Consider the following 16,464-nt stretch of genomic DNA (forward strand, 5'->3'; position numbering starts at 1 on the left):
GGGTAATCAGCGGCCATCTTGGGGCTGCAGCAAGTGCTACTCCTACACAAGGTTCTTTATTGTCATTCGCATCGCATGTTGTATATGAGGTGGAACAAAATTGTGTACACAGGGTCCCAGTTACAGCCAACAAAAATATAAATTAATGATGTAGATCCTATTTTTAAGTAAACATTTTATGTAATTAAACATTTCTAGTAACAAACATGATGAACATTGTGTGAGGTAATACATTTTATAGAAAAATTGCTATACCAAAATGTGCAAAAGTTAACAGCATGATTTACATAATTATGTCTCCCTTGAAGCTGCAGTACAAGCGTGCTCTGAGAAATATCTTTAAGAAGCGTCATGCTTTCTGTAGACGTGCTTCCCAGAATTCCTGATCTGGAGATGCACGGATGACAGCCATGTCTTTCTGGGTCCACACAAGGTCACAGTGGTGTGATTTTGTTACAGAAATCTATGTTTGTACCTGTGTATAGTATGGATGATAAATGATAAATACATTATATGGGCGGCTGTGGCTGAGTGGTTAGAGCAGTCGTCCTTCAATGCAAGAGGTGGGGGTTCGAATCCACCAGCAGTCACATGCCGAAGTGTCCCTGGGCAAGACACTGAACCCCTCATAGTCCATTTACCATTTACCATTATGAAGGAGGATAGCGGTAGCACATGAAAAAAAAATTAATACATTTCTGTGGACAGGTAACATGGTGGTCGAGACGTTAACGCCCCCAACACAGTGACGTAGGTTTCAAAGCTCTATTTGTGTTGGTTTAAAGGAGAAGAAAAAGTCAATTTGGGAATAACTTTTTTTAAGTTATAGTTACATCCCCAGGCCACAAGGTGGCGCACTGCTCTGTGAGACAGTTTAGCAGTTTTTTATTTTATTTTTTATCTTTACTGAAAAAATACAACAGTACAATAAAATGCAGTATACAGCAATGAAATATCAGCCACCAGGGGGTTATAAACATTGAGACAATACTTTAAAATAACATATTACATAAATACATTAAAGAGAGCACAGAATATGCCAGCTTTAATGGCCTTCGTATTGGTGGAATATTTAATAGTTCAAGTGCTTGTCAAACATTCGCCACAAACCAGGAAGTTACCATAACTCCTGTCTGGAAGGTCAGATTTGGCCTATACTTTTAAGACCTGCAACTGGACAAGTAACGACATGGACGGAAGGCGATGTCAAAGATTCGGGAAATGCGCTCTGTGGTGAACGCATTGGGATTGGTACAAGAGCGTTCATGATGGCGACTGGGTGGACTAGCTAGAGCTACCGCAGTCGCAGTAAGGCTGGAGAGGCGCTTTGCTGCAAGGGCCTCCAATGCTGCTTGCAGCTTTAATTTGCACTTGTTATTGTCACTTTGTATGCATCCTTTATGATTAGGGCTGGGTACCTTTCTAAAAAAAATGGTATCGGTACCAGTGTCAGTAGTGTCAGTTTCACTTCAGGATCGGTTCCTGGACGGTTCTTTTTTCGGTACCATTTTGTAATTAATATCAATTCTAACAAAAAGAAAATTACGTTACACATTACAGTACAAACTGTGAGTTTTATTTTTTAACTTTGGTATTTTTCCTTTCCAAGTAGTTTTCTTACATAAAAATAAACAATTTCAGGTCAAAAGACCAGTTACAAACCAGTGGCACGTCAGTGTCTAATGCTCAATGCTACACATTGAGGACCTTTTCACTTAACAGTTTTTCTTCAGAAAAATCAACATGTCTTCTTTCTCTGAACACAAGCAATCCCGCTCCTGGCTGATGGTGTCTCAAGCAGTAGAAAATGTTCACTTTGAGGGTGTGGATGATGCTTGTTGCACACACAGATACCTGGTTGTGAGTTTGATAGCACTGACATATTGTCCCTCACATCCCACCAGCAGGTCACTGGATTCACTGAGGTTAGGGTTGATGCAGACTTCTATACCTCTGTGTCTCTGCCTGAATCTTCTCTGTGGTTCTCTGTGGTTTAGGGATCTGATAATCTCCCTAATTGACATTAGAACAAAACATCAACAATAACATGGTTGTGTTATTATTGCTCACAAACCATTATCTAGGCTGAGCAATATAAGTTTAACTGGTCAACAATATCCTTTAAAGTTTACTTACTTCCAACATGCAGCCTCCACTGTAGTTAATAGCAGCAAACTTTTAACAACAAAGTTTGTGACTGTCCTGTGGCCCCCACCTCACTTTTCTTTTGTCTGTCCTCCTCACATCAGGGTCAGAATCTCCTGTGAGGAGAACATTAACATATACAGTGAACATTAGTGAACTGTTTAAGCAGCTGACTAAATGGATGAGCACATTCTTAAAAGCTAAGCTTTAAAGTACAGCCTTTAGTTAGCTTTTGATTTTAGCTAGCTACATAGATACCCATAAAATAAATTTACACACTAATATCTTAAAGTTAGCGTTACATGGATTCTAGTTTAATTCACCGCGATGTACATATTAAGCTGAAGTAACGTTAACAAACGTAAACTTACCAGCTGAAACACAGACACAGCTCTGTCCTCGGAGTTCTTTGATGAAGAGGAGTCCGGTCGTGGAGATAATGAATCAGGCCGTTCATGCTCTCCAACACTCACAGGCTGACTTAAACGCTGAGAGGAGGGGGGGGGGGCTGCTGTCCTCCTCTCTCCTTGCAGAAAAACACGGAGCAACTTTCTGCTCATAAATTGAAGCCGTTCGACAACACATGCGCTGCACACGTGAATCCCGTCTGTGGGCGTCACCAGCACCATAGACATACATTATACATAGATTAGGTACGACAGCTCTATACAGTTCTGGGTGTAAACACGTAGTCTGTTTGTCATATGTCTGGTGTTTTATCTGCCTGCATGCTGAAACCACGTGACACGTTACAGCCAATACTGAAACTTGACACCGAAAAAAGAGTGACGCTTCAATTCATACATCGACTGGTGCAGTTCGGTCGGTGCCATAAAATAACCTCGGTTCGGTACTCAGCCCTATTTAAGATTACAAGATGGCGCCCATGGAGTAGGAGGTGTTGACTGATGCTCCCGCTAGCTAACTAGCTAACTTTGCCAACTTTACAAAACTGACTCCAACTGTGTATGTATATATCTATATAGATAATACATGTGTATTTATATATACAGAACAGGTGGAAGAAGGAAGTCTCTGAACCGTGGATGCTGAGCCACGAGTTTAGCTAACGTTTGGCTAACGAGCTAGTCAGAGAGCTACTTCGGCTAGTGAGGCCTGCGGAGATCCGGTCCACCGCCGTTTGGACCTGCGAGCCGTTGAACCGAGCTGTTTACGGAGGAGACCCGGTCCGCCGTTGTTGGACCTGCGAGCCGCTGAACCGGGCTGTTTACGGAGGAGACCCGGTCCGCCGCTGTTGGACCTGCGAGCCGCTGGAACCGAGCGGTCTGCGGCGGAGACCCAGTCCGCCGCTGTTGGACCTGCGAGCCGCTGAACCGAGCTGTTTACGTCGGTGACCCGGTCCACCGCTGTTGGACCTGCGAGCCGCTGAACCGAGCAGTTTACGGAGGAGACCCGGTCCGCCGCTGTTGGGCCTGCGAGCCGCTGAACCGAGCTGTTTACGGAGGAGACCAGGTCCGCCGCTGTTGGACCTGTGAGCCGCGGAAACCGAGGAAGCTAAACTACAGCTTTGGGATTTGGGAGCTGTTGCAACCGGGACCTAGTCTGTCACCATTGGGGCTGCGAACTGCTGGACCGAGTGAATCGTGGGATCGCGTGGGACCTGGAGGTTGTTGCCGCTAGTCCTCGGCTAGACCTGGCTAGGCCTCGGCTAACAACATAAGCTAACATCATAAGCCTGTGAACCTCGTGGCTAACAACAATAGCCTGAGAACCTCGTGGCTGGATCCTGTGCTTCTGAGAGTTGAGACCAATAATCCAGAAGTATCGTGAGTAATGCCGAGCAAACACAGAGATAAGAGACAAGTGTCAGAAAATAATTCTGAAGATATGGAGGAAGTTAAAAAATCTTTGAACTATTTGAGTGCTGAACTGACTAAAGTATCAGCTAAATGTGATTTACTAACAGGACTGTTTGAAGAAGTGAGAAATTTGAAAGAACTGATGACTAATAAAGACAGAAAAATAGCTGAACTGGAACAAAAAGTAGAAGACTTGGAACAATACACAAGACTAGACAACTTGGTGATCACTGGACTGGAAGTTAGGAACCGAACTTATGCAAGAGTTGTTGCTGGTACTAACACAGCAGAAGACGCACCACAGGAAGAACTACAGACTCTGGAGGAGCAAGTAGTGAATTTTTTACAAAACAAAGACATTGACATCGAACATGAGGACATGTCAATCTGTCACACACTACCCAACAAATCAGATAAAGCCAAACCATCCATAGTCATCAAGTTCATTAGCAGGAAATCAAGAAACAATGTGATAATGCAAGCAAAAAAACTGAAGGGAACAAATGTTTACATAAACTAACACCTAACTAAAAAAAATGGAAATATTGCACGTGAAGCAAGGTGGTTGAAAAAACAGAAAAAAATTGTGTTTTAATAAAAGCATTTTTTTCTGTGGAGATTTTAATATTGACCTGGGAATTAAAACAGATTCAAATAACATCAGTACATTTACAAATTCATTGTGTAGTTTAAATCTTTATCCGTTAATATCAAAACCAACAAGAATTACAACTCATAGTGCTACAATAATCGATAATATTTTCACAAATGTAACAAATGGGGATGGGATGGGAGGTATTTTAATGAGTGATTTGAGTGATCATTTACCAGTTTTCATGATTTATAAAAATGATCAAAGCATTACAAAAGAAATCACAATTAAGAAAAAACAATAAACACATCAAAAAAAGCAATGGACAAATTAAAAGATGATTTACATAAACAAAGCTGGAAAGACGTGTATGTTGATGATGTGAACAGATCATATGATGAGTTTATGAATATTTTAGGAGCTCTGTATGAAAAGAATTGTGTGCAAAATAATTGTACAAAGAGAAATGTTGTTGACCAACCATGGATGATGAAAGGGTTGAGAAATGCTTGTAAAAAAAAGAATTATTTATATACATGTTTCTTGAAACTGAGAACACAAGAGGCTGAAGAGAAATATAAGAAGTATAAAAATAAATTAGTAGCGATTATAAGGAAACACAAGAAGGAATATTATAGTGATTTATTAAATAAAAGTAATGGTGATATGAAAGCTACATGGCGTGTAATAAATAGTGTTCTGAAAAGTCATAAAGCAAAAACAGGTATTTCACAATATTTTTTGAAGGATGACGATGAAATCCATGATGAAAATGAAATTGTAAATGGATTTAATCATCATTTTGTGAACGTTGGATCAAGACTTGCAGCTAAAATACCAAAAGTAGACAATAATGTGAACCATTCAGTTATAAGTTGTGACAACAGTATTTTTCTTAATGGAACTGACAAAGAAGAAATAATGAATGTTGTAAAAAATCTTACAGATAAGAGATCAAAAGACTGGGTGGACATGGATATGATGTTTGTAAAGGACATAATGAGTTATGTTATCGAGCCGTTTACATATATTTGTAATTTATCATTTTCAAAAGGAATATTTCCAGACAATATGAAAGTAGCAAAGGTAGTTCCTCTCTTTAAAAATGGTGATAAATGTGTGTTCAATAATTATAGACCAATATCCTTATTACCACAGTTCTCAAAAATTCTAGAAAAACTGTTTGTGACCAGATTAGATAAATTTATTACTAAACAAAACATTCTAAGTAACAGTCAGTATGGGTTTAGAGCAAAAAACTCTACATCAATGGCTCTCATGGAAATAATGGAACAAATAACTACTGCTGTCGATCAAAAACAGTATTGTGTTAGTATTTTTGTTGATTTAAAAAAAGCATTCGATACTATTGACCACACTATTCCCCTTGAAAAATTAAATAAATATGGTATAAGAGGACAAGCATTACACTGGGTATCTAGCTGTTTGAAAGATAGGAAACAGTTTGTACAAATAAATGGTGTAAGATCTGACCTGTGCAATATCACTTTTGGAGTTCCTCAAGGCTCTGTACTTGGACCAAAGTTATTTATTTTATATGTGAATGACTTAGTGAATGTATCAGGACTCCTCAAATGTGTCCTTTTTGCAGATGACACCACATTTTTCTGTTTGGGTAAAGATGTAAAACGGATGTTGGAATTGATGAAGACAGAATTTGATAAAATACAAACTTGGTTTAAACTTAATAAATTATCATTAAATTTAGATAAAACTAATTACATGATATTTAGTAACAAAAAGAGAACTGTTGATGATCCGTTTAAAATTGAGGGTGTTGAGATTTGTAGAGTTAATGAAATGAAATTTTTGGGTGTAATCATTGATGAACAGCTAACATGGAAAAATCACATCAATTCTGTAAGAACAAAAATATCTAAATCTATTGCAGTACTATACAAAGTCAGGGAATTATTAAATGATAAAGCTCTGTACATGTTGTATAACACAATCATTGTTCCACATTTAATCTATTGCATTGATGTTTGGGGGAAAGCGTGTAAAACATTTACAAAACCTATTTTTATTTGACAGAAAAGAGCTGTAAGAATTATCACCAGAAAGCATTACAGTCACCCATCAAGCACATTATTTTATCAACTGAACTTATTGAAGTTCCATGATTTGGTAGATTATAGTATTTTATCAGTTATGTATAGGGCTCAAAATAACACATTACCATTAAATATCCAAAGAAATTTTGTTAAAAGCCAAAGTTGTTACAATCTTAAGGGGATAGAGATATTTGTCAAACCAAAATTCAGAACTAGTCTGAAGGGAAGGTCTACCTCAATCCAAGGAGTTGGATTGTGGAATGTTCTAGAGAGTGATGTGAAAAATGCCAAGTCAATGTGTACATTTAAGAAAAAGATCAAAACTGAATTGTTAAAAAAGTATATATGAAGTAGCTTAGTGTGTGTTTTGTATTAGAATTAGAAAAATTAGAAAGAGTTATTCATTTTGTTCTGGTACTTGAAGATTATTATGTCTGAAATAATTGTTTTGAAAAAAGGGGCAGATATAATAAGATTTTTTTCTTCTTTCTGCTGCCTTTCATTTTAAATCTTTTGTATCTTTTTTTATATTGTTATGAAATTGTTTTGTACTTTTTTAAAATGAATAAACTATATACCATACCATACCATTTATGATTGTCTACTGTTGTCTTTGTTGTCCACCGTTGCCATCACTCTTTGTTTTTTTTTAACTCTTTGTTAATATCAGGTCTCTCTTGTAAATGAGTCCCCGAGGCTTAATGGGATTAACCTGTATAAATAAAGGTTGAATGAAAAATCTTCTGCAGTGACTGGCGGAGCTCGGAGCCGGGGAGATGATGTCCTGCCCGGCCTGAGGGGGCTCTAAGGCGCCAGTGGAGATGACCGGCGGAGCTCCATCTAGCTCGCTCTAAATTTTGTTGTCGGCTACCAAGCACAAAGAATGGCTGTACATTAGACCACGGTGTTGTCACTGGCATCAAAATGAATGGATGAAACACAATTTTCTCAAATTAAAAACTGACAAAACTGACATACTTGTCATTGGTCCAAACCGTGTTACCAAGTCCACTCAAAATTTCTGTCTCAACTTTGACAACATCACTCTCACTCCATCACCACTCATTCATAATCTTGGTATTCTTCTCGACTCCACTCTTTCATTCAAATCACACATCAAACGGATAACATGGACTGCATTCTTCCATCTCAAAAACATAGCATGACTCCGCCCATCAATCACTTTCTCCACTGCTGAAATCTTAATCCATGCCTTTGTTACATTCAGAATTGACTATTGCAATAGCATTTTGTATGGTACACCAACCAAAACTCTCAACAAACTGCAATATATTCAAAACTCTGCTGATCTCCTTCTCACCCACACCCGCTCCCGTGAACATATCACTCCTGTCCTGCAGAAACTCCATTGGCTCCCTGTCACTCAGTGCATCCATTTCAAGATCCTCCTCATCACATTCAAAGCCTTCCATAATCTGGCCCCTCCATACCTGACCGACCTATTCCATCACCACACTTCTTGTTCCCTCTGCTCCTCCGATGCCAACCTTCTCTCTCTCTCCTGTAGGACCAAGCTCTGAACCTGGGGAGACAGTGCCTTCTCCATCGTTGCCCCCACCCTCTGGAACTCACTGCCTCAACAGCTTTGTGCCTGCTCCGATCTCTTCACTTTTAAGAAAGAACTTAAAACGCAACTGTTTAAATTAGCCCTTTTTAATGTTTTACTGTGTTTTTATGTGTTATGCATTGTTGATTTTATTTTATTTTTTTAACTCATGAAAAGCATCTTTGAGTATTTAGAAAAGCGCTATACAAATAAAATGTATTATTGTTATTATTATTATTATTATTAAATTGTCCCTGAACTCACCTTCAGTGAGAGTGTTCCTCTGACTGCCACAAGAACAGCTGCCATCTTATGATCCAGGGCCACAAAAAATGGGATCTCATAGATCTGTAAAACACACACAGAGTTTGTTTAGATAAACTTCATCAAGGTGACATGGTTGACATAGGCCGCTAAGAAAAGGCCATCAATAAAAAAAACAATAAAAAGAGATTGAACCTGGTTGTGGAAGCAGACATAAATGAAGTCTCTGTACTGCAATCCAGTGGTTTGTAGGATGGATGAGAAATGGCAGCCGAGGTGATCCCCTTCAACAATGTCATGCTCAGCAGCACGAGTCCTGCAGCTAAAAACATGAGGATACATAGCGGGATTCAGGTCCAACTGGAGCCACATCACAAATCCCAACATGGCATGTCTGTCCACCCACACAGCTTCTCACCAGTCTCTGCTGAGCCTGCAGGGTCCGGTGCAAAGGTTGGAAAAAACGTACAGCGGCCAGCCATAAGCTGCTGCAGCAAAGTGCATGTAGTGAGCTGCTTTCTCCAACTCTGCCTGCAGATCGTTCTCCTTTATAAAGCAAAACAGAAGTCATAATCGAGCCGCATCGCCTGCTCTGATCTCTGCTGCACCTCAGTCACTTACAATAGGAGAGGAAGTGCTATGAGAAACAAGAACTTCTGGGTCTCTGCTGCGCTCCATCTTGTCCTGCTCCTGATGCAGCAGAGCCAAACCAGCAGCGATGTCACTGGGAACCAGGTCTGTGTCCTGCAGCATCAGAGAGGGTCTCACAATGTGTTTGGAATTAATAAAACACCAGTTGAGTCCTTTTATATGCCAAAAAAAAAAACACAATTCCAAAAAAACTGAAAAAGGTCCATGTCATGGTTGGACCTGTTTCAACAGTGTGTAAACATCCAGGACCAGAAAACAGCTGAAGGTTTTGGAGGGAATGTTGCCCCATTCTGTTCTGATGGAGGATTCTAGTTGTTTAACAATCCTAGGTTGTCTTGATTTCGTGATGAATCAAATGTTTTCTATTGGTGAAAAGTCTGGACTGCAGGCAGTTCAGCACCAGGACTCTTTGTTTTTTATTCCCCTTGTCCTGTCCGTCATTGTGACACTTAGAATTATTGTCTGTGTCAAAGTGATGCCCAACAGATTTACTTTCACAAGCAGAGCATTATGGCTGGCCTTAATGCTCTGCATGATATATAAATTAAATTTTATTAGAATATGTTTTGGGTTTGTTTCAGATGTAATGGACATGGAGATGAAAAACAAAGAAGATAACAAAGCAGAAAAGTGAGAGAAGAGTTAAAATGTAAAGAAGGAGATAGGAATAGAGGAGAGAGAGAGAGGGATAAAGAGAACACAAATCAACATCATTGAAGTCTGACTCTAGAACTGCGGAAAAAAAAACAAAAAAACGACAAAACCAAGAAACCAAAACAACAAACAACTTATATAATGATAGTTATAACATCATTAGAAAGTATTTTATACAGTACATGGTAATACAATATATATTTGATGGCCACCACAACCCAACTGAGTGTGTATCTGATAAACACCTGAATCTAAACACCTGTGTGAGCATGATGTCACTATAAGATTTCTCCATAAAAATGATCAATAGTGGATGTGGGGACCCACAGACCTGTCCCCACAGGACACGAAGGTAACACAGGGAAGACCGGAACCACAGACACACAGCGGCCCCCAAGCCTGGAACTCCGGTAGTCCCCCAACAGGGACACCCGCACCCCCCCAGAGAGAGAAGCAAAGGGAAGCCCTGGGCGATCCCCAGCAACCACAATGCAGAAACCCCCAGGAGGCCGTAGCGACGAGTCAACAGGCCCCGCCGGCAACCCGCCCCTCCAGAGTGGATCTGGCCATGGACACCAAGCCCCAAGTCCCGAGGTCATACCACCCCCCAACAGAGGCCCGACAGAGCCAGGGCACCCAGGCCCCCGCAGGCAGCCACCAGGGCGGGCCCGCACACACCCCACCACCCAGCCCCAGCTGCTGATAGCCGCCAATGCACCGGCGGCAGGGGGGCCCACCACCGGAGGGGAGCACGACCCACCAAATGGGGGGGCCAAAACTGGTCCAAGAGAGGGGGGCCACCCAAAACCCAACCTGAGACAAACAGGCACACAGAGACAGCCTGACAGAGCCTCTGTTGGGCTGTCCATGCGCCCCACCTGCCCAACAGTGACTGCAAGCCGGCCCCAGGCCGGGGGCCAGAGCAGCAGGGAGCAGCAGCCGAGGAAGGCCGGCCCAGCGCACCAATGCATCCCTAAAGCCCCACACCACAGGCCCGGAGAAGCCCCGGCATGCCACCCATGCACCCCCCACATACACACAGCACCCCGCACCGTGAATGTCACATCAGACCGACCAGCCAGCACTCCGTCGAAGTGAAGCCACGCCCCCGACCGCCGTCACGCACTACCAACGACCACACACACACAACCACAGCTGACCTCCCGCCAGAACCCGGCAGCCACCCCAGCCAAAGGGCTGGCCATCAGAACCAGGAACCCCGATCAAATGATCCAAACAATCCAGGGAAAACCGGAGCACCATCCCCACCTCCAATTGCCCCCAAAGGCCCAATACCTACCCACAGCCCAGACCCTTCTACAGACACCTGGACTCTTATACTATGTAGCAATGTTGTGATGGATACAGGACGTGTTTAACATTGTCTTACTAAAATATGTAAAGTTTTAACCTGAAACATACATTGTCTGAATGAGAGTACTGGCATATGTTGTTGTAAAACCTGTAAAAACTTTTCTGTTTTGAGAATTCCTTTATAGATGTGTAAGCTTCTCATGCCATAGGCACTAATGCACCCCATACCATCAGAGAGGCAGACTTTTGAACTGTGCACAGATAACAGGCTTGATGGTTCCATTCCTCTTTATTATGGAGAATGTAGCATTCCTGGTTTCCAAAAATAATTGTGTGAATTAGGGATGGGCGATATAGACCAAAATTAACATCTCAATTTTTTAAAGATGAATGGCAATATTCATCCATTCAACGTTTATTCATACAGGTTAATCTCACTGAACCACGAGGACGCATTTACAAGACAGACCTGTTTACGATAGGATACAATATACAGGTATATCTTGATATTTTTTTCTTTACATAAATTTATAACAAAAATATATTTCTGGGTCAAAAATGAATTTCTGGGTCCCAGTGGTTCCTAAACACACAGGCAACTTTAATAACAAACGGCTGTAACTGTACAAAAGAAATGTCTCAAAAATAAAGTTTTTTTCCTGCATAAAAAACAAAACGTTGGTTACGTACTGTAACCCCAGATTCTATGAGTATAGGTGCAGCCCTTTAAGGCTATTGGTAGTGGGTTTATCCCATCGTGCGCAGCACATCACTGAAAACTTTAGTCCACACCCACAGGCTATGTGGGCCCCACCCCCAGTCCGTATAGATTACGGTAAGACCGGGCAATCGGCTCCCAAATAGCTGTTTTCTTCAGCCACTTAGGAACCAGTGAGGCCCAGAGCTTAAAGGGTTGCGCCTATACTCGTAGAATCTGGGGTTACAGTACATAACCAACATTCTATTTCGTATAGGCTTAGTTATTTAAGGCTATCGCTAGTGGGTTAAAGGCGAAGCAGGATGTAGTCTATGCCTCACTGGGTCCATTCAGACACAACATGAAGCACCTATTTGCACAAAAAAAACATTTCATCACTCAGCCTTCTGTGTGCGTAATTACGCGCTGCGTAATTGTGTGCTCCATGCGCAGGAGCGCACTGGAGAAAAGATCTTTGGTGAGGAAAAAAGGCTGAGATAGCAGACCTGCTGCTGTGAATAAGAACAATGGAGGATACGAATTGTGACAGTGTAACGATGAACAGAAAAGGCCAACAGCTCCTCAGGATGAACCGATTAATAACAACAAAATCAGCAGTCATGAACTTGTGTAGTGAACTTAACCTGATGTCAAGACTAAGCCTAAGGTCAAAACCCTTGACCTTAAGAACCTTGTGGGACAGGAACTGTCATTTCATTGATTTGAATCCAGAAATACAGGTTCACCCATCCTGAGACTCTCTTTCTTGAAAATCAAGTGAAAGAACACTCTCTTTTTATTATCATTACTATTTTACAAATGTTGATAATCAAAGTGTCTTAGTTCAAACCATTTTAGATGTTGCAGTGAACTAATCAATTTTATTAACTGTGAAACAGTGTAATGATTTTTAATGCTTATGCAGAGTTAGAATTCATGTTAAGGTCTGTTACAGATTTTTATGCATTTTCTGATTTCTGTCTTTGAATGAGCAAGTGTGCATTTTCCAAGGTCAGGAGTCGAAGCAGACATGTGTTGGAACAACTGTCTTGTTTACATCCTCTCAGACGTCAACGGAGTTGGCACCTGTTTCTAAAACTCGCCAAAACAAAACTCTCTCTGTCTCTGAGAACAGTCTAACCTGTTCCATAACAATTCTTGCTTTTTTCTGACTCCTAGTAACCTCTGACGTCACAAAACACACCCCTGTCTGGTTGATATTACCCAATAAGGGACGCTCAAATATACCGGAAATAGAGCTCTTTAAAATGCCGGTACTTCCTAGTTCTCTCAGTTCAGTTCTGCGCGGAGAAGTTCAGTTCGGTGAAGCTTCTGAGCAGTTCGGTTCTGCGCTGAGAAGTTGTTTGGGAGAACAGAAGTCCAGCATGATAAGGCTCCTCCGAGTTGGATTATTGCTATTGCTGATGTGAGCTGGTGTCGGACGGAATCTCGTCACTACTTCGGACGAGTTACAGCCATCCTATGGAGACGCTGGACAGGTAGCGTTAACTGGACCTCCATATCTGCTGATTAATCTTCAGAAAGGTAATGAGTCAAGTTTCCTACCGAAGCGTACCGAGGAAGGCTGGGTTCTGATGGAGAGTGTCGATTCTGGTGAACACTTCCCCTCACATACCATCTTTTACTCCCTTTAAACTTCATTTCCATCTTTAAATTCTTCTCTAAAGTAGAAATCCTTCCAGATATTTTAGAAATGTCTGTGTAAAGTGCTCATCCACCGCCGTGTGGATAATTGATCATAATTGTACAGTTTTCATAAATGTCTGTGGTGAAGCAACGGAAAATCATGGCCGTATGGTTTTCCTGATTGATTGATTATGTTGTTATTTTCATATTTTGCCAAATTAATGTAAATGTTTGATGTTAAACTTTGATTCTGTAAATAAATGACCGCATTCATTTTGATGGGTCAAAGATAAATGACGTCTCACGTTTGCATTTCATTAAATTCAATGCACGTTTTATTCAGTCCAGAAAAATGAGGAATCCGTTTTAATTGATGAATATTTTGCAGCATCTGTTCATCTACACTTGTGTAGATGAACATATGTTGTATATATTCATAAATTAAACGGATTCTTTCATTTTTCTGGACTGTATAATGTACGTGCATTGAATTTAATAAAATGTGGACGGAAACGTGTTTATCTTTGACTCACCAACGACAGTGGGTCATTTATTAACAGAATCAAAGTTTAACACATCACACATTTACATTAATTGGCAAATTGAAAAATAACAACATGGCTAATTTAGCAAGTTTTACAAGGAGTAAACAATACGGCGATTGTTTTCTCACTTCTGGATTAATTTGCTGCAGATAGAAGAATTTTAAAGATGGGAAATGAAGTTTAAGTTGAGAGAGATGGGGAGGGTATTTGTCTGTTATAACCAGAAACAGCACGCTCCTTCTAGACCAGCTTGACCCAACGGTACACTTTGGTTGAGATCACTCTTTACCTTTGCAGATGATAGTTTCAGCGTTGACACTTGACACTTGACACGAGTCCAAGACTCGACAACAAAACAAGTTTAACTTAATAATAACTCATCAACAACATCACTATTCCAATAACAACACATTCAGTGTAGGACAACACTCCAGTAGTCAATTACATGTCAGGGAGACAGAAAAGTGGGTGAAGAATTTATCTGACAGACAGCTCACCCAGCCAGAGACAGAGATTCTTGTCAGGGGACTGAACTTTGCGGTTGCACCAGGTGGAGTTCCTCTGGTGGAGATGATCACAGCTACTGAGTCAGCCGTCCACAACAGCAGAATTGGAGGGGCTGGAGCAGAACAGCTCGGAGTCGGAGTTTCGGCCTGCCTCAGCGGTGCCGGGCCGCCGCCTTCCGGCATCAGTGGAGAGGGGAGGGACGCACTCACCGCTCTTGGCGGGGACGGGGACATCGTCGTTCTCCCAGCGGACAGAGGAGGGTGCACAGTGGTTTTGAACCGGGAAGACTATCATGAGAAAGTTGTGGCGCTCCTTGGTGACTTGAACACTTATGAACCTCTGAAAAGAGATCCAGGAAGTGGTTGCAGGAAGAGGTTGATGGATTGCCTGAGGGTTTTGGAGCAGGACAAGGCTATTGACCGTTTTTTGTACCACGGACTGTGCCCAGGGGAGGCCACACCTGGTCTGTGTGGTTTGCCTAGAATCCACAAACAGGGTGTACCTTTGGGACTGGTCGTTGGCATGATTGGCTCTGTCACTTACAGTGTTTCCAAATGTCTGGCGTCTGTACTCATCCCTTTAGTTGGCAGCTCAGAACACCACATACAGAACACCATGGACTTTGTGGATAAGGTGAGGGATGTCATCATGGAGACTGATGAAACAATGGTCTCTTTTGATGTCACATCACTCTTTACGTGCATTCCTGTTGATGATGCAGTAGAGGTGGTCAGTTTGGAATTGAGATCGGACACCACTGAGCAGCGGGACCACGCTTTCCACAGAGCAACTGTGTCAGCTCTTGGGGCTGTGCCTGCAGTCAACCTACTTCACATATGGGGAGCAATATTATAGGCAGAAACATGGGTGTGCTATGGGGTCTCCAGTTTCTCCTATTGTTGCCAACCTGTACATGGAGGAGGTAGAAAAGAGAGCCTTGACGTCCTTTTCAGGGACACCACCAAGTCATTGGTTCAGGTATGTTGACGACACCTGGGTTAAAATTAAATCTCAGGAAGTCCAACATTTTACTGACCACATCGGCTCTGTGGATGAATACATCGGGTTCGCACGAGAAGATGAAAAAAATGGCGAGTTGGCTTTCTTGGACTGTGGGGTCTCAGTCTCTGATGGAGGACATTTGCAAACTGAGGTGTACCGCAAACCCACCCACACAGACCAGTGTTTGCAGTTTGACTCCCATCACCCACACAGCACAGGTTAGGAGTCATCGGGACTCTGTATCGCAGAGAAGACGGCGTCCCCACTGGCTCAGGAGCCAGGCAGAGGGAGAGATCCCGCACAGGACAGGCTCTGGAGCAATGTGGATGTCCTAGCTGGGCCTTCCTAGAAGCGGAGAGGAAACCCAGACAGGACTCCAGTCAGCCAACAGGTGAAAAGGAAGAACCCAGACCCAGACCGGTGGTCGTTCCATATGTTGAGGGAGTATCAGAGAAACTGAGACGTTTATTTTCTAAACATAACATCCCGGTGGCTTTTAGGCCCCAAGATACATTGCGGCAAGGACTGGTTCATCCCAAGGATCCAGTCCCCCGGCACAAACAGAGTAATGTTGTGTATGCTGTTCAGTGTCAGGAGGGCTGTGATCAGTCTTACATCGGGGAAACAAAACAGCCACTGGCCAAAAGGATGGCCCAGCACAGAAGATCAACATCATCAGGCCAGGACTCTGCGGTCTACACTCATCTCCAGGCCAGTGGTCACTCTTTCAGGGATGAAGACGTGCACATCCTGGATAGAGAGGAACGATGGTTTGAGAGAGGAGTAAAGGAGGCCATCTTTGTGAAAAGAAATCGTCCATCGTCAAACAGGGGTGGAGGCCTACGTGTTCAATTGTCCCCCTCTTACAATGCTGTGATTGCTAGTATCACTCAGCCCTCTGTGAATAGTACACAGCCATCAGTGTGCTAATGATCCATTGTTAGGCTGATGGTCCTTCTTGAGCATGTGATCAGCTGGTTTTGG

At 42.2% G+C, this 16,464-nt stretch overlaps 1 protein-coding gene across 1 annotated transcript in view; it reads right to left on the reverse strand.

The window, feature by feature from the left end:
• The window catches only part of daglb (diacylglycerol lipase, beta), a gene marked incomplete at both ends in the record, with an annotated part of 92,019 nt that overhangs the window by 58,498 nt on the left and 17,057 nt on the right, over positions 1-16,464 (reverse strand). The window contains 4 exon segments of the mRNA XM_037690691.1: positions 8,464-8,547; positions 8,659-8,785; positions 8,882-9,009; positions 9,085-9,207. Coding sequence (XP_037546619.1) covers positions 8,464-8,547; positions 8,659-8,785; positions 8,882-9,009; positions 9,085-9,207 — 462 coding nt within the window.

This window comes from Nematolebias whitei, chromosome 17, assembly GCF_014905685.2.
Source record: "Nematolebias whitei isolate Nwh7 chromosome 17, NemWhi1, whole genome shotgun sequence".
NCBI classification, from domain to species: domain Eukaryota; kingdom Metazoa; phylum Chordata; class Actinopteri; order Cyprinodontiformes; family Rivulidae; genus Nematolebias; species Nematolebias whitei.